Source organism: Serinus canaria, chromosome 3 (assembly GCF_022539315.1).
Source record: "Serinus canaria isolate serCan28SL12 chromosome 3, serCan2020, whole genome shotgun sequence".
NCBI classification, from domain to species: domain Eukaryota; kingdom Metazoa; phylum Chordata; class Aves; order Passeriformes; family Fringillidae; genus Serinus; species Serinus canaria.
Genome location: NC_066316.1, coordinates 38,916,971 through 38,942,737, shown reverse-complemented (window position 1 = coordinate 38,942,737; position 25,767 = coordinate 38,916,971). Strand labels below are relative to the sequence as shown.

General features: G+C 46.2%; 1 protein-coding gene across 2 annotated transcripts in view; it reads left to right on the top strand.

Annotated features, from left to right (window-relative positions):
* MDGA1 (MAM domain containing glycosylphosphatidylinositol anchor 1) overlaps positions 1-25,767 on the top strand; it is a 138,677-nt gene that overhangs the window by 3,885 nt on the left and 109,025 nt on the right. Inside the window, exon 1 of one of the 2 annotated variants that reach the window (XM_050972886.1) lies at positions 3,427-3,632. The exons of the other annotated variant lie outside the window; for it this stretch is intronic. Coding sequence (XP_050828843.1) covers positions 3,461-3,632 — 172 coding nt within the window. The 5' untranslated portion in view covers positions 3,427-3,460. Of the gene's footprint in view, positions 1-3,426; positions 3,633-25,767 lie in introns of those variants that run through there. 2 annotated transcript variants of the gene reach the window in all.

Genomic DNA, 25,767 nt, shown 5'->3' with positions numbered 1-25,767 from the left:
TCCTCCCACTCTGCTTTCTAGATTCCAGGACTTGGGTAGCTCTAGTTTGGTGTGCACACTGGTGCTGCTGTGCTTGCTCCATGTGCAGTGTATAATTAACATTTCTGGGTTGTCTTGCAATTAGCACAGTCCCACTGATCCACAGCAGCCTTTCAGGCAGAATAAAAAAGTGGGATGTTTTGTCCCCTGCCTCTCCTAATTCAACTGCAGAAAAGACATTGCAGGAATGGGCATCACTGTGTGTGGTGAGGGGCTACATACAGCAAGGTGATGGAAAGGGAATGAAAGGAAATGTTCAGGTTGGGCAGCAAGGAAAGCTCTGCCTGGCACCATGATCAGAGGGACTGGATGGGCTGTACTTGAAACAGGTGGGGTGAAGCACTTGGAGTGTGGGGTAGTCCTGCCTGGGCCTTGGAGGTGGGGAATAAATGTCCTGTTAAGGCTCTTTGTTTTAAGAGACACCATCACATTGAATCATCCCTGAGATGCCACTACAGACAGCAAAAAAACCTGCAAACTAGTGGAAGACTGTTTTCTTGTGTCTGTGATGGAGGAGTGTCATAGTAAAACATATCCGGCGTTTAGGCTATAAACAACCACACTTTTTCATTTCATGTACACATGACATGATTTCTTTCCTGCTCCTTTAACCTGTTTTGTTCTTGGTTTTTTCGGTTTTTTTAAGTAAAAACACTTTTCCTAGAATTTTTTTTTTAACGTAGACTGCCTCACACCCTCTTGCAACCTGTATGCATCCATGTCTTCTGCTGGCAGGGACACAGGCACTCTAATGTCACTTGGAGCCTGCCTATCTGGATCCATCCCTCTCATGTGCCTATGTCTAGAGCTATTCTGCCACCAGTAACAGGGGCCAAGACAGGGAGTTCTTCAGGTACCTTTCTGTCATCTCAGTGCACCCTGTGTCTTCAGAAATGGCTGAAGAGATTTCTGGCTAAAGGAATGATGGAGCTGGCTCCTGTGAGCCACTTCTTGGCTGATTGTGTTGGGAAAATGCAATGCTTGAACACAGTGGCCCTCCAAACTAAATATGTGTGTGTGTGTGTGTACACATATAAACATGGATGTACATGCATCCTTTGTGCTCAGTCATTTCTCTTTGCTGTCCAGCTCTTCAATCTGGGTTGGCCTAGGCTGCATAGTCTTTTGAGGAATAAGTTTTCTAACTGGAGTGCTGTAGGACTAGTTTCACCAATGGACTGGGTTGGTCCAAGATTTGCATAGTTCTTGATCAGCTCTTATAGGTCAAGACATTAAATCTGTCCAGCTTCAGAATACCTTGCTGTTCTTCAGTTGTAATGTGTCAGATTTACTCTTCTGTGACACTAGAGCCTCTGGTTTTAGGTCAGGTCATAGCTTCACAAACCAGATAAGCCCTCAATTGACTTTAATATGCAGTACTAGAAAACTGACATTATCCTCTTGACAGGTTGTTTGCAACTTGCTGGATGAAGTCAAAATATTTCACTATAGGTGTCATCAGAAACCACCATCCTATGCTAATTTTTGTGGGAACATGAAGACAGATGTTGAATAATTTGACATGAGCAGCACAGCTTTTAAAATTATCACCGTGTCAGGTTCACACTGGAGTTTCTGAAATATATATATATGATTTCAGATGAGTTTGAAAGAGGGGGGGAGGTGGGTGTAGTAAGTGACTCCCAATAAGTGGAAGATGGAGCAGAAGATGGCCCTGGAGGTTCGAGACAGTAATTCAGTAGTGGCAGTAAGGGGTTCTGTGCTGCTGAGGCTGCTGTTCTTATTTTGAAGTAAAGATAAAAATGATTTCCATGCTGGTAACTCAGGGATCTTGTGACACTTCCCATCAACCAGAAGCCCTACAGTTTTGCCTGTGTTTTGATGAGTTACTGCTATTCTGCTTGCTTGAATAGTGTGGTTTCAGGCTTCCAGTCCCTCCCTCCATACACACTGTGCTCTCTTGGTTCATTAAGCATAGTCTATTAGCATTAAGCTAAGAACCATGCCTGCATGGCTATGGCTTGTTATCAGGAGGGCAGAGGGGGGTGGGGGAAAATTGCCTTCTGCCCAGTGCCAGTGTGCTGAGAGTGCATTTGTACTAGTGAAAGACAGCTTGGGGGGGAAGGTGTTTCTCACTCTGTTCATGGAAATGTCCCAAACCCTACCTGCAAAAGGCTTCTCTAGGTGGCATAAGGTAAGTCCACAGGCAACTGGTTTGTGTGTGAGCTCTGCAGAGACAGATCATTGGTGAAGTTCTCATCAGGTGAGATGTTGGTGTTTTTTGTGCAGAGGGGTTGCTGTGTTGTGCTGTCAGAAGGGGCTGTGCTTTGCTGTGGGGAAGATGAGCCCTCTAGACAAGAGACAGTGGATAATGTTGGTTTGTTCTTGGAAAGGCAGTGGGTGCCCACATCTGATGATACAGTATGTGTTTCTTTAGGACATACCTGGCAGCCCAGGGATGCTGGGCTACCATGTCTTAGGTATGCTGGAACTATTAAGAAAACTTTACCATCTCTGCTCTCAAGCAGTCAAGGTGAACACACCATGTGCCTGTGTCCCAGATACTTTCTGCTGATCATCATCCTCTGGTGTGGTACAGGCTTAAATTGGAAAGGGTAAAATGTGCCAGTGTCCCCTGAGCTTGTGGAGGAAAGGAGAGAGCTGTGGCATTGACACCACACAGCAGAATGCTGATCTGGGAAGGCTTTAAGGATCTACCAGAGACAGTGATGTGTTGAGAAGTGGAAAAGGAGAATTTGTGTCTTTTATGTCTCTGTGCCCATGTTTAAATGGTGAGATCTCTACTCTGGTAGGATCCAAAGTACTTTGATTTGAAAAGAAGAAGAGCTCTCATCTGTCTCTCATTTGGGGAAGTCGATTGAAGAAACAATAAAAGTTTGTTTCTTATAGCTAATTACTTGCTTACTGTTTAAAAGAAGAAATTAAATGTGTGACAATCCATGGAGCTGAGACTCAGAAATGCTGCATTAAAGAGCTAGGAAAGAGCTCGAGAAGTGGAGGAGGAAATGGAGATACTGGGCTACCGCTGATCTGGTCTCAACGAAATTCTGGCGTGAGAAGGGCTGTTACCCCTAGGTTAGCTGGGACAGCGCATGATGGGAGCCCGAGAGCCTTTGTGCCCAGAGTCGGGTGTTTCTCGGATCGAAGGTTTAGACTCCCGCTTATTTTCTGTGTCTTCTGCCCACGCAGAAAGTTCCGCCGCAGGCGGTTCCTGCTTCTCCTCCCACCCTTGGAATAGGCTTCCCGTCCTTCCCCGTGCTGCCGGCAGCTCCTCTCCAGCTGTGGCTGCGGAGCACATCTGGCCGGCGGGGCCGCGCCTCCGCCGCTGCCCGGCAGAGGGAGGCGTTGCGCGGCCCCGGCGGGGGGGCCCGGCCAGCGCCCCTTTCCCGGGAGAGCGGCGCCGGCATTTCCTCGGGACACGCTCCCGCCCGGTGCCGGGATGCACGGGGGGAGCCCGCAGGCGGCTCTGCTTCCCGGGACCACCTTCGGGCGGGATCCCCCTGTCCTTCTTCCCGGCATCTTCCCGGAGGCTGTGGGGAGCGTCCTGGATGGAGCTGCCGCGTCCAGGTTTTGGAGCTGGCTGCCTGCATGTGGCTTTGCGTCTGTCCCGGGTTCGTTTTAGGATCTGGAGCTCTGTCAAACTGCACCCAAGCACTACATAACCATCCCCCGTTTGTTTGTTTGTTTGTTTACTATTACCTCTTTTCTGTTTGTCTTCTTCTCTCTCCTTCCTCTCTCCGGGATTATGAATGTGTTATTCTTCCACTCTTTCTTGTCCATTTCCAAACAAAGATTTTTCAAAAAAGTGAGTGCAGGCCTCTTAAATCCTTCATTAGGTTTTCCCTCATTTTTTTCTTCTCTTTTTTTTTTTCCCTTTAACATATCTGTGTAGTTGTGGTTTGGGGGTTTGTGTTTTGTTTTGTTTTGTTTGTTTAGGCTTTTGGTTGGTTGTATTTGGTTCTCGAAAAGGTAGGATTAAAGCAATCTGAATGGATGTGAGGGAAGAGAGATAGTCATGCATGGCCTTGTTCTGGCAGGGGAAGAAAAGACAGCAAGGTGATGTGTGACTATTGGGCTTTAAAATTCTCAGTTGAGGTCATTTATGCTGTGATATATCTGTGGCCTTGGTTCTGTGATGCAGCAGAGCTGAGTGGCCCACAGAGGGGCAGGATTGGTGCTGGTTCTTTGGCCCTTGGAAAACATGGCTTATGGGGGCCCTAGCCTAGAGCAATGGTGTCTTCTGAGCATTGTGACCACCTGCAGGGAGTTCTTTGCCCCACTGTATTTGCCATGCTGTATCCAAGGTCAGCTTCTGACTAAAGTTTTCGTTTTAATGCCCAAATACTATGGCCCATGGCTGGCAAAAGAAGACACCCAAAGTTAACCAGGGAAGTAGAGAGGCAGCTGAATATAAATAATTAGATTTTTAAATTTTCCATTTGTTCTTCTAGACTAGGCAATGTGGTTACTCCAGTGTGTGCTTGTGACTGTATTCCCAAAGTGAAGAGAGAGCTTTATGGTTCTAGTAATGCTTGAACTCCTCTGAGAAGGATGCTCCTTCTGCAAAGCACTCAGTGTTCTTAGTATTGTGCTAGCAAGGAACAGCTGTGTAGACACAGCTCTGTATTTCAGTGGTTGTGAATAGAGCAGGACAGCCCACTGGGGACAGCTGTTGTGCTGGAGTGGCCTGGTGATGTGCAGTCACCAGCTCTGCTCTGTGAGCTGGTCACGGCTCTGTGCTGGGCTGCAGACCTCCAGGGAGAGGGTGCATCGAGGCGGCAAGCGAGGACCTCGAGCAGCTTTTATTGCTCTAGCCAGGCTCTTGCTTTCTTGTGTTTCCTTTTTCACTCCTGCTGCAAATCACTCATGGCTGTTACCCTTTGCTTTAGCTTGCATAAGGGAGACACCACCAGTGTAACAAAAATTCCTCCTGGCTGTGATCTGCTGGCTTGTGGTTTCTCTCCACTGTGAGCTGTAACATAGGACAAATGGCATCCAGATACTTTTGCTGTGTTCCTGTAAATGGAAATGGCAGAGTGAGGATAGCAATTGACAAAGGTGCAGTAAGAACAGCAGTTTCTGAAGACAAATAAGCAAATGTTGCCTAAAGAAGAACTGACAAAACATTGAAAGCTGAAGTCAAGCTGTGAGAAAAGCTTTAGGATGTCTGCAGGTGGACATTTAATACAAGAGTAACTGCTTGCGATTGCTGCTTCTGTTTCAGAAGGAAATGGTCCTTCACTAATTAGTGTAAATTGTTTTAAAATAAATGTGGATGGGAATCTTGTGCATCTCTTATGTGCCTTTATGATGAAATAAAAAGGAAAAACAAAGATGTGATTCAGACAGATGTTTCAGAAACGTGTCAAAATGGGTTTTGCTTACAAATACTGTTTCACCTTCTGGTGCTTGTTGCATGCCTTGCGTAGCAGAAAAAGGCATTTGTAGATTCAGAATGAAGAATGAGTGTCTTTTCCTAAGTTTAATAAATGGATTATTCTGACTTGGAGCATTCCTCAAAATAGCAGAACAGTGAGAACTTGAGGCTCATAAAAGTAACCTGAGCAGCAAGAGCCAGCTGGTGATGGGAGACTGAATTCCTCTGCCAGTCATGTGAATACAGCTGGGGCGTTAAGAATATCAACTGGTAGGGGCATCTGCATCTGATAGACCCTGAAAATCCCTCTCACAACGTACATGTAGGATTTCTTGTGGGCTAATGTGTCTCCCATCCCTTCAATATCTGTGAACTTCCACCTTTACAATGCTTCTGTTGCCTGGTTATTCCACTCTGCGCGTGGGGAAATGAGATGGAGATAAAGTGATTTGCCGATGGCAGAATGGAGAATCGAACATCAGCAAAGTTTTACCCATCCTTTTCTCTCTGGTAAAGTGCAGTTGGTATCAAGTGCAATCCCTGTGGCTGATAGATCCAAGGTAAATACGTCCTTAAAAAGTGGGCCATTGAATAAGCCATTGAAAATAGGCTCTGATCCAGTTATCACAGAATCAAGCTTTTTTTAGTAAGAAAACAAAACCATGTTTTGTCGTTCACTACCAATTTAACTCATCTTTGGCATGGGTTGGGATTTATTTTAGGACACCCTTTGGAGGTCTTCTAGAAGTTGAGCACCAGAAATGTTTCAGTTGTGGGTACCCACGTGGCTTTGCTGTGCTTGGATCTGCAGAAGAATCAGTTTTGGAAACTGTTGAGTCACTGCAGCAATTTTAATTATTTTGCAGTTGATCAAAGAAGCAGTATTTCTTGGTATGGAAAACTTCTGTCATGAATGGAGGAGGTTAAATGACTGTTGATGGTACCTAGTGGAAAGACAGAAAGGCTGTTTTTGCCATGAAGGAGCAAAGATTTGGGATGGGAAGAAAAGCAGTTACATGATTAGGGGCAGTGCCTGGGACAAAGGAGAAGTTGTGATATCAAGTGTTATGACTCTAAAATATGGCTGGGTGCCAGAGCAGAGCACAGCTTCTGAGGAAGCAAAAAGAATATATGAATATTCCAACACATTTTGTCATTTTAGGTATGTGCTAAACCATATTCTTAGTTTTCTTATAAGTATGACGACAGAGAAATTTCTAGTGTTTGTTTCCCAAATGCTAATGAAGGCCAAAAGGACTTGGTGTCAGTGGTATTTGTTTGACAATTTGACTTACAGTGCACACACACTAACGCCTATGGAGAAGTAGGACTGCGACTTGTGCGTGCACTCTTGAGCTAGCTTTAAATTCACAATTTTGGCTCCTGATGGCAGTGCAGCAGTAGCAGTGTGGGGCTCTGCCTGGCTTGTGCTCCAGCCACTCCTGCAACATCCTGAGTGAGCCCCGTGGTGTGTGCTGAGCCCCTGTGCCTGGGGTCACCCGGCAGCGACGTGCTGGGACACCTACACCAGGTTCGTGCTTCCTTTGGGTTGCAGTGAGAACAAGGAGAGTCAACTCAACTCCTGCTAGAGCCACTGCATGAGAATCCTGTAAATCCAACTAGCTGGCTTACTGTGGGGTGCAGTTGGAAGTTTGATGGCTGCAGCAGCTTAGCTGCTGCAATCCCACAGCTGCAAACTCCAGCAAGACAAATGCCAGGGTTCTTCTTGATCTGTGGTGTCTTTCAAGCAAGAATAGATGCAGAAGTGTAAACTGCCTAATGCAGTTTTCTGCATTAAGTGGTGAAAGAGAACATCTGAACAGCAGGTCTGGAATTAATCTTTAATTTTGAAAAGCTATTTCTGAATAACTCCTTGCACAGACAAGCCCTGCATTTAGCTGTGATTAAGTTTCTAAATTGTTTTTTTTAAATAGGATAGTCAAGCTCCTGTACTGTGTCGCTGCATCTGAAGATGTTACCCATAGAAACTAAGCCCCAGCTTTGGTTAAAATAGCACAATAATAGTTTGTGTTCTGGCTGGTCAAACGATAAGCAGCTCAGCACTTTCATCCTTATTTCAGCAGAAAAATGCAATTGACAGTAGAGAATGACTGTTTACTATGATGTGCATGATTAATACCATAAATCTTTCATGTTGGGATGTTGGGTGAGAGGCATGAATATCACCACAACAAATTGAAAGAAGCAATTTGTTATGTATTTGTGGTTGGTAATCAGACTTGGAACTCCATGTAGAAGAAGAAATTAGCCAGAGTGAATGTTAGTTACTGAAACCAGAAACCACTCTGGCATTTGCTAAGCCTTGGCAAAGATGCCATGCTGATTTTTGCAGATCACAATGAGCATATGTACCTACTTGTGGCTGATGGTTATTCCAAGTGGCCAGCAGTAGTGTGTGTGCTACTTGACAAACAGTTCTGCTTCTTGGATTATATGGAGACATTTCAAAGTATGTTTGCAGCATATGGCTTGCTTAAGGAGATGGTTTTAGATAGGAGACGTCGGGTAAAAGACAGTAGATCAGCTGCTTATCACTCAGCTTCAGTTGGGTCAGCAGGACATTTTGTACAGACACTTAAAAGAGCAGCAGAGAAAAATGAGGAACCAGCCCCACGTCACAGCAATGCAAACTTTGTTTCCTTACATAGAACAGTGTGCTGTAAAGCTCCAGCAGAACTGATACTTAAGAGACTTAAATTACTTAAATGTAATTTAAGAATTACATTTGATTGTCTCAAAGCAAGTCTAGAGGAAGCAGAAAGTGAGGCTGTTGGGGGAAGGAAACCATGCTTGTGAGCTTTTTGCTTGGTAGTCCTAAATCAAAACATTGCAGAAGGAAGAAACGCTAGGATCTGTGATGTGATTGGTGAGGTGGACAGAGAAAGGAGAAGGAAATGTTTCTAGCTCTTGCTGGATGTTAAAAAAAAAAAAAAAAAGGAAAGAAAAAAAGAAAAAAAAAAGGAAAGAAAAGGATGCTGTTGATGGTGTGTAAGTTTGAGGAATGAGAATATTTATTTCTTTCATTGATCTCACAATAATACCCATGACATTGTTGCTGTTGAAAAGAAAGGATTGAAAGAGCAAGTGAGAAAGGATTGAAAGAGCAAGTGCCATCCCCATCAGGCAAAGCCTTCCCTGGAGAGGATTGCACATCTGGCAGAAAGCAACAGCTGTAAATTCAGGGTCATGTAAAATGGGTCTTATCTTAGCACCTCCATTGCAAGAAAAAGGGGGATAAATGTAGCATTTGTGTATGTACTTCTGGACATTGTTTTTTTAGGGTCCCAGATGCTCTGGGAGCAGTGCTGCTGTCTGTGGGTAAACACATGGAGGTGACACCAAGACTGGAGCCCAAATCCCAGGGTGGTGTCAAATGGGGTATAGTTTGTAATTAAGAGAATCAGTTGCTGAAATGACTGATTTTTTTCCTGTAATGTTTTTCTCCCTCTGTGACTGATCCAGTGAGTCATTGTAGTTAGTTTTGGAGGCATGTTTGGCTGATTGGATTTTTGTTGATATCTTAGCTCTCATAGGTGCTTTGTCACACCTGCTCACCTTGATGTCACGGATGACTTTTTATTTGTCAGCCCAGAAGTGATGCTGCTGCAGGGGTCTGAGCAGGCAGCCCTTGTGCCTGTGATCTGTCAGCAAAAGCTGCTGGACAAACTCTGACTCAAGCCTCTGCTACTGCCTGACCAGGAGAAATGCTTGAGTTTCCTCAGATCCTCAGGGAAAAAAGAAGTTAGAAGCAGGGTGGAGGAAATCCTAGAGGATTCACTTTCTTTGATACAATTTTTGGCTCTGCTGTGCTACTCCTGTAGATAGCATTTTAATGCTATCAGGAGAGCACAGCAAGACAAGGGAGTTAAATCCAATGGAGCTGTTCTTCTCATAAAAATGCTGGCCTAAAATGCTGCACATAATGACTTGGATCCTGTTGCTTTCAGTCTTTCTTTATGACATTTTTATTTTAAAGACTTCAGTGTAAGCCAAATAGAAGAAAACCCCAAAACATAACAACCAGCAACAAATAAACTCACTTTAAATCACGAAGAAAAGTTAAAATCTGTTTGTTTCTTCTGCCCTTCTGCTTGTGTGAATGGAAGGTGGTGTGCCATTTGTCTGCCTCAGAGATTTTGGAGTTGAAGTTGGTGATTTCAGGTGATTTCATCAGGATGTGAAGGGAGGGAGCATAGACAGGGCAGCCACAGTTTTTGTGTGGTGTCCTGCCTTAGCAGTTTACAGTTTTCATGGACATCTGATTTTTTTTTTTCTCCCCCACCCTATCACCATTAAATTTTCACTCAAGATATTTTTAAACTTCAGTTTCATTTCCCCTTGGCTGCCTTGGTGAGCATCTTTTCATCACTGCCTGGTTGCTGTGGTCACTGCTCTGCTGTCACTCAGGCACTCCCTGAGCTGCTGCTGGAGAACCTGACCACAGATCTGTCATCAGAGCTCAGAACATCCCGGAGTGTGATCCCCCTTCAGAAAGTGTGCTGGCTTTGTCAAACCAGAGTGCAGTGCCTCGAGACTTGCCTTGCCAGGCAGCGTGCTGCCCGAGAGGCCAAGGGCTGCAGTCCCTGGTTTTTGGATCTGCTTTCTGAGATGGTCGTTTCTGCAGGGGGATTTCTTGTTTCTCTTGGCTTGAGAAGTGTCTGGGCTCTTGGATTTCAAACACCACTACTCTGGAGGACTTGTATTGTGCTTGTGAATATTCCAGAATGGGATAATTCTTGTACCTGAACTACAGAGTTTAACTCTCTGCAAGTCATGCCCCCACTACCATTGGCCAGTCTGGAATAATGGGAAAACCAGTCTTTCCTACCCCAAGAGTTTTTTGGCTCTTTTATCTGATACCTGATGCCACTCAAATATCCTTTTCTAGTGACTGCAAGCCTGTCTCTCCTTGGTGTTTTGGAGTGAATTGGAAGTAGCTGGCAAGAGTTATTTGGATTTCTTTTTTATTTTCTCCATCCTTTGCTTTCCTACAGGATTATGTTATTATTATGTTATGCCAGAATAAGAGGAAATTTTCCTTTCTGTTGGTTAATTGCAGTGCGGTTGTTGAAGTTTTTTCTCCTTGCCTTTGTCATCTATGTTTGTTCCCTAACTTTTCTGGTGTCCTTAAACAGTGCAGCTAGATGGAAGGGACATAAATAGAGCTGGTGTTCAGGTTCTCACTTTGTTTTGGAGATAAGGGCCTGCTGGGGGGGAATCTTTGTCCCATTGTCACTGCTGTCTTCCCATCTGCCTTCTCTCTTTCCTCAGTTCCTGTTGCTTCACCTTTGGAATTCTTCCTGTATTCACTGTGCTTAAAATAATACTTGTTTGAACAATAAAAACTGTATTAAAGGGGTACATTATTTTAAATACATATATTGGCTCTGTGAAAGAGGAGTTTGCAAAGGAGGGGACTGTATGCTTTTGTACATAAAATGAGTATGTCAACAAAATCCTGTAAGAGGTCTGCAACTGAAGAAAACCCTTTTCCCCTGCTTCCTGCATGCTAATTCCAGATACAATGGAAATTCCTACAGCTGAAGCAGCAGCAAAGAAAACCCAAGTGATGCCTTTATACTGAGTTGCAACACTGAAGGCAAACAGCAGCTGGAAGCTTGGTTTGATCTTTTTGTATGAGTAAGATTAAATATCAGGCATGGTGCTCATGAGGGGTATTTTCCTGACCCTCTTGCACAAAGCTTTTGAACACTTCTGTAGAAGTGTCTTTAGCACCTGCTAAAGGAATGGTGACTGGAAAGCTCAGCACAGCAGAGAAGCAGCTGAGAAAGACCTGGGTATAATGTGTTTAGATTGCCCTGCTGACCAGAGGGGATGGACTTCTTTGCTGTGTCCATGTCCCTCCTTTCCTTTCTGTTAATGTTTTGGTATTTATTTGTACACTTTTGACATTAAATGTCTCATCTCACTGGGTGAGAACCTGGCCTGGTGGTCGTCAGGGAGCTGGGGGTCTGGGCTTAAGGGCTCCTGGGTCTCTTGGGAACTGTGTGTGAGATCAGATGTGATCTGAGGCAGGGCTGAAGTCTTCCAGGGCTGCTTCTGTAGCCACAGCAGCAATCTCTACTGTAGTGTTTGCTGGTGTGAGGTTTCATCACTGCTTCCATTTTAGAGCAAGAGTGAGAGAGCAAACTTACTGTCAGCTGCTTTGTTGTTTTTTTTCTTCCCTGTCAAATAGCTTTTCAGATTCCCAGTGCTCCCTTATTCTGTCTTCCTTCCTAGAGACTCCTTTCCAGCTTCACCTTCTTCCTTGTCCAACTAAATGTGTTGATTTACATGCACAAATTCAGTTCATGATATTCCTAACATGGACATTATTGCTGCTGTTGCCTTTATTGTGTTTTTAAAAATGTTTTTGTTGCCCCTTTCTTTAGCAGATGTATTCCCAGATCACTTGTCCATCATTTCATCACCCTCCAAGAAGAAGTGTGGGCTCTAGGTCTGCGAGTTCTTCTGGAGCTGGTGTGTCTCCTGTAGCACTGCCCTGCCTGGTGGGGCTCAGCTGGGCCAGGTTACCTCTCAGCCCAGGGCTGATGCTGGAACAAAACCAAAACTCAACTTCCACATGTTCCAGAATAACCCCCAGACACTAAACTTCCCTAGGTGGAGAAAAAAGCTGTCTCCTCAAGATACTTCTGTGCTCTCAATGTTCGTGTCAGCTGGATCAGTGTGTAGTTGTTTCTTGGCTAACCAGTGAGTAATACATCCAGCTGTGCAGTTCTTCTGCAGCAGCTGGGGATGCTGGGGTTGAGTAGTGATAAGTGCAGTCCTTTTCGCTGGAGAAAAGAATTGCACGAGGCTCTCAGCTGCTTAAATCATAGCATGACCTTCCCTTTTTACCTTCCAGGAGTCTCAGGAATGTGACTTTTCCCCTTTCAGAGCTGGTCTGTTCTTCCTCCCCAGTATTTGGAGGCTCTCCCCCGGGAGCATGCAGCCCCTTGGATGGCACAGCCAGGTGCCTGGGATGAGCAGTGCAGTTGTGGGCACTGCGGCAAAGGCATCGCTCATCCACTTGGGAATAACTGCTTTTGTCTCTGATAATCTGCTAGATTTCTCTGGAATCCCTGCCTGGGGAAAGCTGTGACATTTTGTGTTGTGTTGGGAGCTCTGTGGCCACCTTCCCAGAAGTTCTGTCTGGGTTTTATGGTCCTCAAGGAGGGATATGGTAGAGTAACTTCCTACTGGGGAAAATCAACACTGTAAACAGAGCAGAAAGGGAAATATATGTTTGTTTTTAAAGGAAAAAAAGTTCTGTTTCTTTGTGACTGAGCTTGCAGCTAGTTAATGGTAATTTTCCATTCCTCTTCAGTTTTTCTGGGAGATAGCAAGGTCCAGAGTTTTAAATCTCCACCAGAGTAATGGTAATTGAGGCCTCAGTCTGAATCTCAGTGAAAGAACTGATGAAAATTCCTGCTGCCTGGATTGCAGCCTGGTTTAGAGGCTTTAAACCATAAAAACCCTTGTTCATTTCTGATAGCATCTGCAATAATGGAACAAATCTTAAAAACCAACCTTCCCAAACCACGTAAATCAGAAGAAAAATATGTGCTAACAAGTCTGATGTCCATGCTAGTCCTCCTCTGTGGCTTTGGTGTTTACTTTTTTTGATACATCCACCAAGTTTACACCTGTTTTGTGTGTGATTTCTTCATGGAATGATTGAGGTTGGAAAGGACCTCTGAAAGTCACCTGATCCAACCCTCTGCTCAAAGCTGAGCTGTTTTGATGTTAGAAGTTAAGGCAGGATGTTAAATACCTCATCCAGATAACTTGATCTCCCCCAAGGATGGAGGGTCCACAGTTGGTGTTTGACCACTCTATGGTGAAATAGATTCTGTCTTTAGAAATGCAGATTTCCTGTGTTGTGTCTGGTGGGTTTTGCCCTTCTTTTACCGTGCACCACTGAGGAGAGTCTGACTCTGTCTCCATCTTCCCTCCATCCACCCCTTCCCAGTTAAGCAATACCATTAAGTTCTGCCTTGTCTACTTTTAAGACTTGGGAAAAAAACCAAACCAGCCAACCACAAAAACCCACCCACATTTTTTTCAGCTTTTCTTCATATGCTATATGCTCCACCTGCCTGGCCATTTTGGTGGTCCTTCACTGGACTTGATCCTGGATCACATACTGTAAGTGCTGCTTTCTGAAAAAATGTCTTTTCTGTTTTCTTTCGTTGAGGTTGTCCTTGCTACTTGGTATTTACAGCCTATCCTCCTCTTTAGAGTTCCTTGATTAACATGCTGTAATTAGCAAACTCCTGCTGTAGTCTGCTACAGACAAAGAGGGAAACTGAAGATGTGCTGGTAGACATTTGTATATATTCCATTATGTGCAGCATAATGTGTGGTGACAGTTATACTTAGTAGTCTTCCATGAGCATAACATAATGATTAAACAAATGTGGGGTTAGAGACAGCAGGGAGGGGTATTAAACTCCTTGACCACATATCCCAGGGAGTAAAATAGCTGTATGTGTATGTATCAATGTACTTAAATGTGTATTTGCATATATATATATATATATATATATATTCACTTATTGGACACACGAGTGATTTTGCAGTTTTGCCCTTGGGATACCCAGTCTGTTTCCTTGAACAGAAAGCAGGGAATGTCCAGCAGATCTGTGCTTTGTGCAAGTCAAAAGGGTCCCCAGTGGGTAGCAGTAAGTGGCTGGGTAGGAAGAAAGACATGCAGTTTCTCAGGGAAGCATTATAGAGAGGATGGTGTGAGGTTCTGCTCAAACTGTTTAGCTGGAAGCCCCTTGTGGTGTGTTAATGTAACAGGGGGACCTCAGCTCACGTTGAATGCTCCGGGGTTTCTTTACACTTGGAGTTCTCCATGGGTGCCTGGCTGGTGGCTTTGCTTCACAGCATGATGTGCAGGAGCAGGAAGCTGAAGATTGAGTCGAGCTTTCTCTCTTCATTTGACACAATTGCAGGTGGCATGAAGAGTGGGATGCTGGGGTAGGAAGTAGAAGGAATTATTTTACTCCCACTGAATTTTATCTGGGCAGCATGCCCTATCTGAACAGTTGGTGTGGCTGCTTTTTTTCTTTAATGTGCTTAGTATCTGTGATCTATTTCTCTGTCTCTCCCCTTCTTGTAGGGCCATTCCCAGATTAAAATGAAATAGGCTCTAAACCAGCAAGAAAGGATTAGGAAGTTGGGGTGGTTCATGTGTTCAGCTGTCAGGAGCATAGCACTGAATCTCTGTGGAAGGCAGCATTTTGCTTGTCCCTTTGCTGGTGAAGTCTTTCAAAGAAGAGGATGACTTCTGGCGTCTGTGTAGCTCTCTCTGAATCTGCAATATAGCCCAGGTGTGGTTACACATCCCCGTTGCTACCAACACCCAATGAAAGGACTGAGCTGTTGTTATTGTTGTTGTTGATGTTGTTGTTACTATTATTATGTTAAATTCCTGGCACTGAAACCTTGCTACTGACCTCCTGGGTTTTCTGAGAGGGAGTGTGCAGCCAAGTCTCCGTCCTGCTTTGAAGATTTTTTTTTTTAATTGTTTGCATATGGCTTTTTTGAGGGGGATGTATAGAAATCTTGCTGTTGCTCCTGAACTATTCTCCTCTGAGGGAGTGGTAGTGCTGCAGTGTCACTAGAAAATATTAATGCATGTAAACATTCTTCAAAAGGCATTACATCTTCCTGCACGTACTTTATTATATTCCCACAAATCTGACTAGATTTGATAGATAGGTAACCAGGGAGCAAGGATGGGGGAAGCGTGCTAGAGAGGGAAGGAGGGAAGAGGGAGTGAAATAAACACAAACCTGCTGTAATTCAAAACAAGGTAAAATCAGATTGTGTGCTTTGGCTAATTTTCTTATTCAGGTATCGATCCAGTGGCTGCTCCAGAGTCTATTAGCAGTCAGCCAGTGAAAATATTTCCCATCGGGGGCTCTGACCTGAGACGGGGGTGAATCTATAGCAATTTGTTCAAACAGAGGAAAGCTTTTTCCTCTGATTTGTATTCCAATTTGCACAGCCTACAGAGGGGGGCCCCGTCGTGGGGGTTTGCAGGGTGGTGTTTCTCAAGTGGGAATCAAGCTTGAGCCAGATAACTGGCTGAAAAAAAAGGCTGGATAAGCTGGATGAGCTGGGCACCCTCCATGTGCCTCCTTGGGCCATCTGGGCACTGCAGCAGGCTTGCCTGAGGGGGCAGTGGGACAGCCTGGTGCATCCCCTCAGCATGGGAGCCACAGGACTGGCACGTCTAAGCTGCCCTGGAAAGGAGAAGGCTGCCCTTCCTGCAGCCTTTTAAAGAGATGGGGAGACAGGGCAAAAGTGGTTTCTGCTTCATGCCCATCCTTCCTTCCCTCCATGTGTGGCCAGGAACAGGTTTCCTGCAAGGGTGGCTGGATGGCTCTCTCCATGGCTGGGTTTCAGGCTGGTTCAGCTGTGCTCTGTAACTGGTTTGATCCCAGTTTGCTCCTGCTGGAGAGGGCCAGTGTGGGTGGTGCTCCTCAAGGTAAGAGCCTGCTACAGGGGTTGCTGGATCCCAGTGCTTTCTTGGAGTCTGACAGGAGCTGCCAGATAACAAGAAGCTTGAGGTCCCAGCTTTCACCCAAAGCTGTGCTGAAGGAGCCATAGAGTCATGGAGCTCGCCTTCTGAATCTTCCCTGTTGGTTCCATGTTCCATGACTGCTTTAGAAGTAATCCAGACAAGGAAACACAATCTCAGCATCCCTTAAATCCAGATGCTGCAGCTATCAAGAGCTTCCAGAAATGTCGGTGGCAAAAAAGCTGATGAGGTTAGCAAGACTCATGGCTTTCCCTGCCTCTTGGGTCTGCAGCAGGTCTGATGCCAACTGCTTCCTGCCAGCCCCGTGCCAGCTTGGATATCTTCAGGCTTGGTTTAGCCTGTCTGTTGTGGCATCGAGGCAGTTGTAGAGTTGTGGTTGGAGGGATGTGCAAATGTTTTGGAAAGACCTTTAATGTGCATACAAGCATCCACTCTGCCTCTGGGAAGGCCAGAAGCAACAGGATTATGTCTTGATATATGTAAGAAGTGTTTTTCACTTCTAAACTTAGCTCCCTGACCAAGCTCCTGGTCCTTAAGCCTGTGTTTGGCTTCCACATTAATGTGTGACAACACCACACTGTGTGTTTTCCATTAATTGCCCAGATGTGGGAGCATGAGTTGGAAAATCTGTTCAGTAAAAGTGGGAAGAGGGGAAAACCATCCTTTGTATGAAATACAAGGATAGGAGTAGGAGAGAGTGACGGGGTGGGAGAGATGTTGCTTTTAGCTTTCGAAATTAGCTGGAATTCTCCTCAGCCTTGTTTATACTTGCTTTAATTTAGTGTTGGTCACAGAAACACTTAGAGGGAGGAAGGAGGCAGGAAGGCAGAAATAAATAATGACTTTAAATCTTAAATCTGTGCAATTTTTAAACCACAAATTTATTTTTGACTTGGCCATAACTTTCAGGGAACCAGTCTGAGTACCAGGGAGAGCAGTAACTCCAGCTTTGAGAAAGAGTGGGAAAGTTTATGAGATTTTAAAGCAGTCAGGTAGAGATTCCTGCAGTTGATGACATGAGGGGAATGTGCATGGGGACAATGACAGCAGCATTTTGTAATATTTAGGAGAGTATTTAACAGTACTGGGGCTGTGGAATGAGCTGATGCTGCTTAGCAGAAGGCTTGTTACGGTGCTGGAGGGGAGGGTTGGCAGAGAACAGGCTCCTCTGCCCAGCTGGCAAGGGTGCTGTCTGATGCAGAAGGGCTGCCAGTCACATTCCCAAGGGAAGGAGAGCCCCATTCCTCCAGCTTGTATCATGGCTTTCTGGACAACAGGCAGAGCAACTGCTGTTCCAGGCTTTTTGAGCGGGCTACAGGGAGACAATTAAAATCCAAGGTACCACTTGCTTGACATGCACCAGTGATTGCCTCCCATTAGGTGCTGGATTTTAAGCCTTTCATGCCAGCTAATTGGTCCAGTGCCTGCCCTAAGCATGACCAGTGCCCCGGGCTTCAGCAGAAAAGGGGAATGACTCATGAAACAGAGCTGTCAAACTGCAGGTCCTTGGCCTTGCTTTGAATGGCATTCATTCCACTGTCTCCTTCCTCCTGGGCTGTGGCACAGGCTGTAGGAGGGAACTGAACTGTCTCTGTTAACTTAATTTTGCAGTTTTGGTTCCTGTAGCAAAGCAAGCAAGCAAGCTGTGCTTTGGTAGCGTGCTGAGGAGATGGAACTCAGCTGGTGTCAGGCTGTCTGTTTGCTCCTGTGGGGGGATGTGGCACACAGCACCAAGCAGCAACCTGGCAGGGGAGGACTGCTGGGATAGCACCAGGCAGGAAGGCTCTTGGGGGCTGCCTTGCCTTGGTTCTAGGGAGAAAATGCTGGAAGTGACCCTTGCTGAAGAAAGGGGGATAGGGAGGGATAGTGCTCACAAGTTATCAGAAGGACTTAGGGAAACTGTTTTCTCCAATTAATATTTAAAGTTTTGTAGCGTATATTGTGGAGTATGGCTTGGAAATGACTACTGGAAAGTAATATGGGGTGTGTGTAGAAGCCAAGTGTGTCCCTGGGATGCACAGCACAGTTTGTGACAGGTCCTCAGAATAACACCCTCTTGGTGTTCCTGCTCTTGTGCAAGACAGATTCATCATATTTCTCCTAGAAAGGGTATCTGGCTCTGGTTCAGGACTGGTTCAGGACTACAGCAAACAGCACCTGCTTCCTCTACCACCCCTGCAGATGTCTATTCATGTGTCCCTTTGAATGTCTTGTATGGTGTATTTCTTTTTTACGAGGTGGCACCACTGGCAGGGTTATTTCCCCAGGAATATGAGCGGAAGTCTTCCTTACAGGCTCCACTCACATCTGCCTATTTATGTGCTTGCATGCCCACATTGCTGGGGGTTTGGTGTTACTCAGGGGGAGGGCACTGCTCGACTCAAAGTCTCTTCCAGTTCTGAGTCTCATGCTGCACAATGTATGCACACGTGGGGCTGCATCTCCTCCTTGCTTGGGTCTGATGCCATGACACCAGAAACTCCCTTCAATGGCCCTTGCTCCTGACCCTGTGCCATGGTTAAGCCCCAGCCAACAACTAAGCACCACAAAGCCACTCACTCACTCCTGCTGTGTAGGGAGGTGGAGAGAACTGGAAGAACAAAGGGGAGGAAACTCATGGATTGAGTAAAAGGCAGTTTAATAGGGACAGTAAAAACCGTGCATGCAAGAAAGCAAAACAAGGAATTCATTCACTGCTTCCCCTGGGCAGGCAGGTGCTCAGCCATCCCCAGGAAAGCGGGGCTCCATCACGCATAATGGTGCCTTGGGAAGGTAAAACACAGCAACTCCAAATGTCCCCAATTCCTCCTTCTTCCCCCAGCTTTATATACTGAGCACGATGCTGTATGGTGTGGAATGTCCCTTTGGTCAGCTGGGGTCAGCAGTCCTGGCTGTGTCCCCATCCAACTTCGTGTGCATCCCCAGCCCCCTTGCTGGTGATGAGCAGGAAGGACTTTGATGTGTGCACTGATCAGCAGTGAAGAAAACGTCCCTGTTTTACCACGTTTGTGACATGGATGTTTGTGCTGTTTCCAGCACAAACCCAAGCCAGGTCATACCAGCTATTATGAAGATAATTAACTCTATCCCAGCCAAACCCAGCACATTCTTCATCCCTTAAAGATTCTGTTTGTCTTGCTCAGGTCCCATACCATCCATTGTACCCGCTTCCTGCACTTTGGTATAATTCACAGTTACCATTCCTATAGCTGATGGACCAGCCCCGTGAAAGGTCTGCAGAATGTCCATAAATGTCTACAAAAAGTCCATTGAGTTCGTTCAGTCCATGACTTCTGGCTCCAACTGTTGTGGTGGTTGCTTGGGACAGGAGATGTGCTGTGTTGTGTGGATTTCCTGGGCACCAAAGCCAGCTCAGGTCATGGCACTGCTTTGTTTGCTCTGCTCCTTGAAAGGCTTGTCTTCCATTGGTTCAGGTGGTTCCTGCTGTAATAATTCCTCTGACATGCAGCTAGAATCATGTTACCTTTAAATCGTTGTAACCCATTGTATTTCCATTAGAATCTCCATCAGAGCTTTTGGCTCCCAGCTTGGATGCTTCCTGCTTCTTCTCCAGCCTTGTATTGCAGGACAGGCATGATTTAGTTCTGGAAGGGATTGTGGGCATGGAGGGAAGAAAAAGGTTTGAGAAATGCAATCCAAAGAAACTTAAGGCAATTCTCATGCTGCAGGAAGAAACTTGTTCTTTATGCCACATCTATTCTTGTCTTAGATACAGAGTTTTAACTATTCTCTTGTCTTTCAACAAAATATCATCCCCCTGGTGAGCAGAGACTTGCCTTTCCCCTGCAGGTCTGATGCTGCTCCCTGTTGTTCTCTCTCTGAGAGTAACCTTAATTCTCTCCAAACAACTGAAGCAGGCTATTCTTTTTTTTTTTTCCCTACTCTTGGCTGAAACTACCCACTCATTTTCCAGCCTCATTTGGGCTTGGCAGCCAGCAGCATTAGGCAGGAAGGTATTGGAAGGAAAGCAGCATGTATGCCTTCAGCCAGATGAACCTGGAATTTCTACTGTGCCCTGAGAAATCTATTTGCAGACCTGGCTGGTTCCAGTGACCTCCTGAGGTGAGTCCTTCCTAGAGCACTCACACACCCCAGGAGAATTAACAGCTTAGGATGGGGCTGTGGCTGGGCTAAAATTCCCCCCTGCTTCCCACCCTCCTCAACCCCTGGCACCAGCCATCCCTTACAGCTACTGAAAATGTGCCTTCCCTGGGTCTCTAACTCATGCCTTTTATGAAGGAACTCGTGTCAGGGTGTCTGCCCAGCAGCACTGCTGCCATGGCTGCAGAGGTGAGGGCACTCCGAGCCTTTAGCCATTAGCTGCCTCCTTGGTTTTTCCACCCTTTCTGTTTTCAGCTGTATGAAGCCCATTGTTGAGGAGGTTGTGTGGGAGACCTTGTGCTTTCCCTGATGAAGGATCCAGCCTACTGTAATTGGTGTTATTAGGTTACTGGGAGGGCAGTGCTCGTGTTTGCTGTGGGGCATGGCAATCCCAGCAAGTTCTCATGGCTGGGCTGACCACATGTCTAGCTAAGGTAGGTAGCTCCTGCATCTCCAGCTGCCCTTTTCCCTTGAGTCCTTCCTCCCTGCCCCTAGGTGTTTCAGGCAGTACAGCCCTTCCTGGCAGGCAGCATGGCCTGCAGAGCTGTGGGGATGTGAGACAGGGCTCAAGGAGACTGAGGGGCTCCATGTATTTGGGCAATTTGGAAGTGAAAGACCTGCAGCCATGAGAGCTCCCACCTGGCATTCCTGTGGGAGTCAGGTGTTTGCACCAAGAGTGATGGCTTCTGCCTCAAGGCAGTGCTTTACTGCTTAAATGCCGCCACTGCTGAGGAGGTGACTAGCAGACACTATTTTAATAAACACCAAGAAAGCTTTCTGTCTCAGTCTCCTACTGCCTGCTCATCACTTCTCTCCCTTGTGGTATTCCTCAGGGGCTGGATTTCTCCAGCAGAAAATCAGGTTGCTTATGGGTGCAATAACTCCCCCAGTCTTGTAGCACCTCTTTTTCCAGGCCCTTGGGGTGTTGTGGGGTGTGAGCTGTTGCAGTGAGTGTTACCATAGGGATGCACCAGGCAGCCTTTGCTAACCTGTGTTGGATACCAAACAGAAAACAGATCCTGAGGGCCCTGTTGTTTCCCATACTGTGATTCCCTTTGTGGAAGGCTGGTAAATGTGTGACTGGGCTGTTGGACTGGAAATTGCAAGGATGAGCACCAAAGTGGCTGTTCCACACTGTTTGTTGCTGAAGACTGCCATAGCTATGGGAGCGAATGAATACAGTGAGCTCCTGGACTGAACAGCTGACTCCCTGAATATCCCATCACAATCCTTAATCTCTCTGTGCCCAGTTCCTTTACTCGTGCAGCTGCTGACCAGCCTGCCAGGGACCATGAGCATCTGTCCCTTTCCAAAGCACAAGGGACATCTGTCCCTTTCCAAAGCCTGTAAAAGGCTGAGAGGAAAGGCAGTGATCTGAATCCTTTCAGTCTAAGCCCTTGCCCTCCAGAGAGGAGAGGTGATGTGTTTGTTTCCCTTTTCTCCCACGTCCCTTTCTCCAGGTGTGATGCAGGCTCCCTCGAGGTGCCACAGTACCTCTTCCAGCTGTCTGCCTTTGGAGAGGGGCAGTGGGTTGGGAGCAGGATTTTCTCCCTGGAAGCTGTATCCATTCTTGTCCCAGTAGGCCACCATCACTATGGCCAAGAGCCAACAAAATAATGCACAATGGTGCAGTTTGTGACCAGTGTGCTGCTAAATTGTGTCATTTCTGTGCAGCAGGAGCAGTGTTATACAAGGTCCATAGGGTCCCCTGGGGTGGAGTTACTGCAGATGGACATGGATGCTGAACTGAAAGCAGTTAACACTTCCTGAATGCTCCTAAGGGAGGAGGAGAGCAGAGGATGTGTTCTTTGAGGGAACAGGGATTGCCAGCCAAAGTCTTGCTTGAACACTCTTAACTCGTCTTCAGGACTCTAGGACAGTCTGGAACAGCATTTCCATGGGATTGCACTGCTAAATGACTCCTGCTGAGCTCCCAGGCTGTTGGTCAGTGTGGCTCCAGTTTCAGCTCCCCACTGGTGCTGTGGGGATGCCTCGTGCTCTTCCAAGCATGTTGAGTCTTTCCATGACACAGAAAGGAGTAAGTATTTCAGGAGAAGATGTGTAGATGCTTGTCCTCGTGCCTCAGGTATTTTTCAGCTCTCTCTACCAAACTCCCTCAGCTGCCAGGCACCCGCTGGCTCCAGCAGCAGCAGCCTCTTGCCTTTGACTCGCGCTCAGAAGCTCAGGGAGGGGAGTGCGAAGAGAACACAAAGGGGAGCTAAGCTGAGGAGGCTTCCCATTTCCCAGGAGTGCTTTGATCAAGGTGCCGGGATCAGCTAGTGAAGTGTATCTCCATGACCTTTTGTAGCCCCTGTCAGGCACTTCACAGCCCTGGGTGTGACACCGACTGAGCTGCAGAGCCGTGTCTCAGCAGGTGACAGCTGCTCCTGCTGCCTGGCTCGCTCCTTCTGTCTGTAACGGGATCTCCTTAAACACGTCGGTGCCTTTTCACTGTGACGAGCAAAGCTTGCAGTGTAAAGTCAAACAGCTTGATGTGAAGCCTGGGCTCAGCTCTTAGATGGAAATTGTAGCTCTGTGTACACATAATGCCTTTTGCATTTTGCCCAGGAGCAATAGAGTAATGATAAAAATATCCCTTAGGTGGCAGTTCTCATGGCGTTAGTCCCTAACCTGCCTGGAAATATCCTGATCTGCAATGCTTCTGGCCCAAGGTAATTTAGCAGAAGCTTGTGATTGCATTGAGCTCCAAGCACATCCGAGCGTTGCTCAGTGAAGCAGTGTTTGTGGAATCTCAAACTTCATTATCTTGGGGTTTGCTGGATTTTTATCTGAAGTTACGTGGGCTGGAAATCTTGCAGGCCTGGGCATGTGGGATCACAAAATCAATTTGTCTGTCTATTAAATAGGTGTAATTCCCATCAACTGCAGTGAAAGTTACCATTTTGCAGCAGAAGGTGGAATTGTATCCATGCCTATTTGACACGGAAAACCCATCATTGGCTTCCACTGGGCCTTTTTCCAAGGTCAGTGCACTTTCTAAGTGTCTGTGACCAGTGTTTCACTCAGTCTGCAGTGGACAGTGTCTCCCACCACCCTGCTTCACCATTAAGCATGACCGGGTGAAGAGCAAAGGCTACTGCCAATTTCTTTTGTTCCTTTGTTTGTACATGGGATTTAAATGTTAAATGTTTTAATTTCTGACAGTTTCCATTTTGTGAAGGCTTTGACTTTTTCTTTTTTTTTATTTTTTTCTGGATTATACTAAGCATTAAAACTGTTGAAATTAATTCCTCCTGGTAGACCTCCCTATCTCCCCCAAGCCAGCTCCAATCCCACCTGCTCTTTTACTTCAGAAAAGAACAGCAATGTTGTCAAAGCTTTGTGACTGCTACTGAGCAGCAGAGATGGTGTTGGTGTCCTACCTGTCCCCTTGTAATCCTTCTAGTAGAGGACTGATCTTCAAGCCCACGCTGGCATGGCACTTGCAGTGGCTGTAGCTTGTAACATCCACTTATTTCCATGGGCTTAAACACTGGTGCTGGCTTGTCTGGGTGTGGACACCTTGCTGTAGTAAAGCATGGGCGTGAATTTCTTTGCAGATCAATCAGCCTAAATGCTCAGTCAGCCCAGCATTAGCTCTGTCCTTGCTCTTTAAGAGTGGGACAAGGCAGGCACTAAAGAGTGGATGAAACAGGCACTTGGCTAGGGCAGGTAGGGATGATGAGGGCTGTGGCCCTCGTGCTCTCTTCATGCCTGTCAAAGCTCTCAAAGTTAGGGCTGGCAGTGGCTGCTGTGGGAAAAATCCTCTCTTCAGGGGAACAGAAGTGGGCTTTGCTCTCCAGGGTCTTCTGTGCTCTCCGGCTTGTTCCTGCAACAGGAACAGCAAAGGCTTCATCAGAGCTGTATTTCTTGCTGGGCTGAAGCAGAAGGGGACCAGCCTTGCCTTTATCTGTTCACAGACACTTGTAATGTTGGAGGTGGAAAAGGAGCAGTCTGGCACTGCTGACAGCTTTTTCCAAGCACTGTTTTAGCTATGACCTGTCCCATATGTGGACTTCATGTGAGCTGCAGGCAGCTGTGCAGTGTTTCAGACCTGTGTGGGAGTCTGTTCTTTAAAACAGACCGGGTTTGGCTTGGATCCTTCTCACAATTTGTAAAATACCAGGGAAGATTCAAAACAGCCATGTGCCAGAGCTAATGAGAGTGAAATCTTTCCTGCCTTGATAATGCACACTTCTCTGGTCTCATCTGACTGTACCTTAGGACTGCTAAGACCTGTCCCAACATTGCTTTGGGGATTCAGGGTTTGAGCGAGCCTTTTGCCACCAAGACCTTCAGCCAGGGCACAAGCCTGGGGCAGTGCCACTGTCCTGGTCCATGGACCCAGAGCTGTGCAGCTGGCCTTAGGAAACATGCTGTTCTTGCATGGGTGCTTTGTGAAAAGTCTTGTGGTGACAGATACGGAATATCCTGAAAAGCGTTTGGCTGCAGTTGGTTGTTAGTGTGTATTTGATTTATTGAAGATTTGCTGGAGGATTTCAGAAATAGTGAAGTTCAAGGATTGAAAATCTGCCCATTCCCAAAGCTGAGGTCGCCTGTGCAATGTGAGACATAGTGTCCTCTGTACCATAGTGTCACAATGTAATCAACAGCTGTAAAGCCTGTGCATTTTTCCTAACCTCAAAGCTCCTTCTTAAAGAGCATTGTTTGTGTGAACAAAATCAAATGCATGCCTGCACCACTCTGGAAAGGAATGGAAAACCAAGCTGCAATTTGTTTGTGTTCATGAAAAACCAGAATCACTTTTTTTTTTCCATTTCCCATGAGTCATGGCCAAATTCCAACTGAGGTTATTATATTCTGTTCCCTAATTCCCTCTGAAGCTTCAAATCAGTTTAGATTGCTTTTCCCTTTCTAGCCTGAGCAATTAGATAATGTTCCTGAGCCCTGTTAACCAGCTGTGTTCCACCTCAGAGGAAGCTGTGTTCTGTTTGTCATGAAAGCAGCCCCTCTTCCCCACCCTGTGTGCATATGAAGTGTTTTTGAAATGACAAATGATAGGAAAATGTGAGGCAAAGTGACCACTTCTCACAGCTGGGGTGTCAGGCATCTCCACACTGCTAAGGCCAAGCTGCAGAGGGTGCTGAATTCTCTCATGGTTCTGCAGCATGCACCAGCTGCCCAGGATGGTTTTGTGCATGGGTTTGTGGGCTCTTAGTGCTGGTGGGAAAGTGGGGCATGTTTCAGGGGTGGAAATGGCATTTGGGGTAACAGGCTGCAGAGGAGACAAGAGTTAAAGGCAGCATTGAAGGGGAGTGCAGTGCTCATGACATGGGGAATTATGAGCTGCAATATGGGGAGGGGGAGGTGCTTGAGGCAGTTCTTCCTAATGGCTCCACACTGCATATATGCATCTGATTTTCCTGGTTGCACGTTCCAGCAGAGCAGCTGGTGATGCTAATCCTTTGCCCTTATTGCTCATGTATAGCAAGGATTAGGAGAGCTTCCTGCAATGAAGCACACCCCCTCCAACTTCTCCCCTGTAAAACTGAAGATGGTGAAAGGACATTTGGCTTGATCCTTTGCACAGGGCAGGGAGAGGAGGTGTGTTACACTGCTCTGTAGTGCCACATGGTTTTGATTTCTTTTGAGCCTCAAGTGAGTCAGTGTCTTCTCAGGATTTAAAAGGGAGTAATGAGTGAAGTCCCAC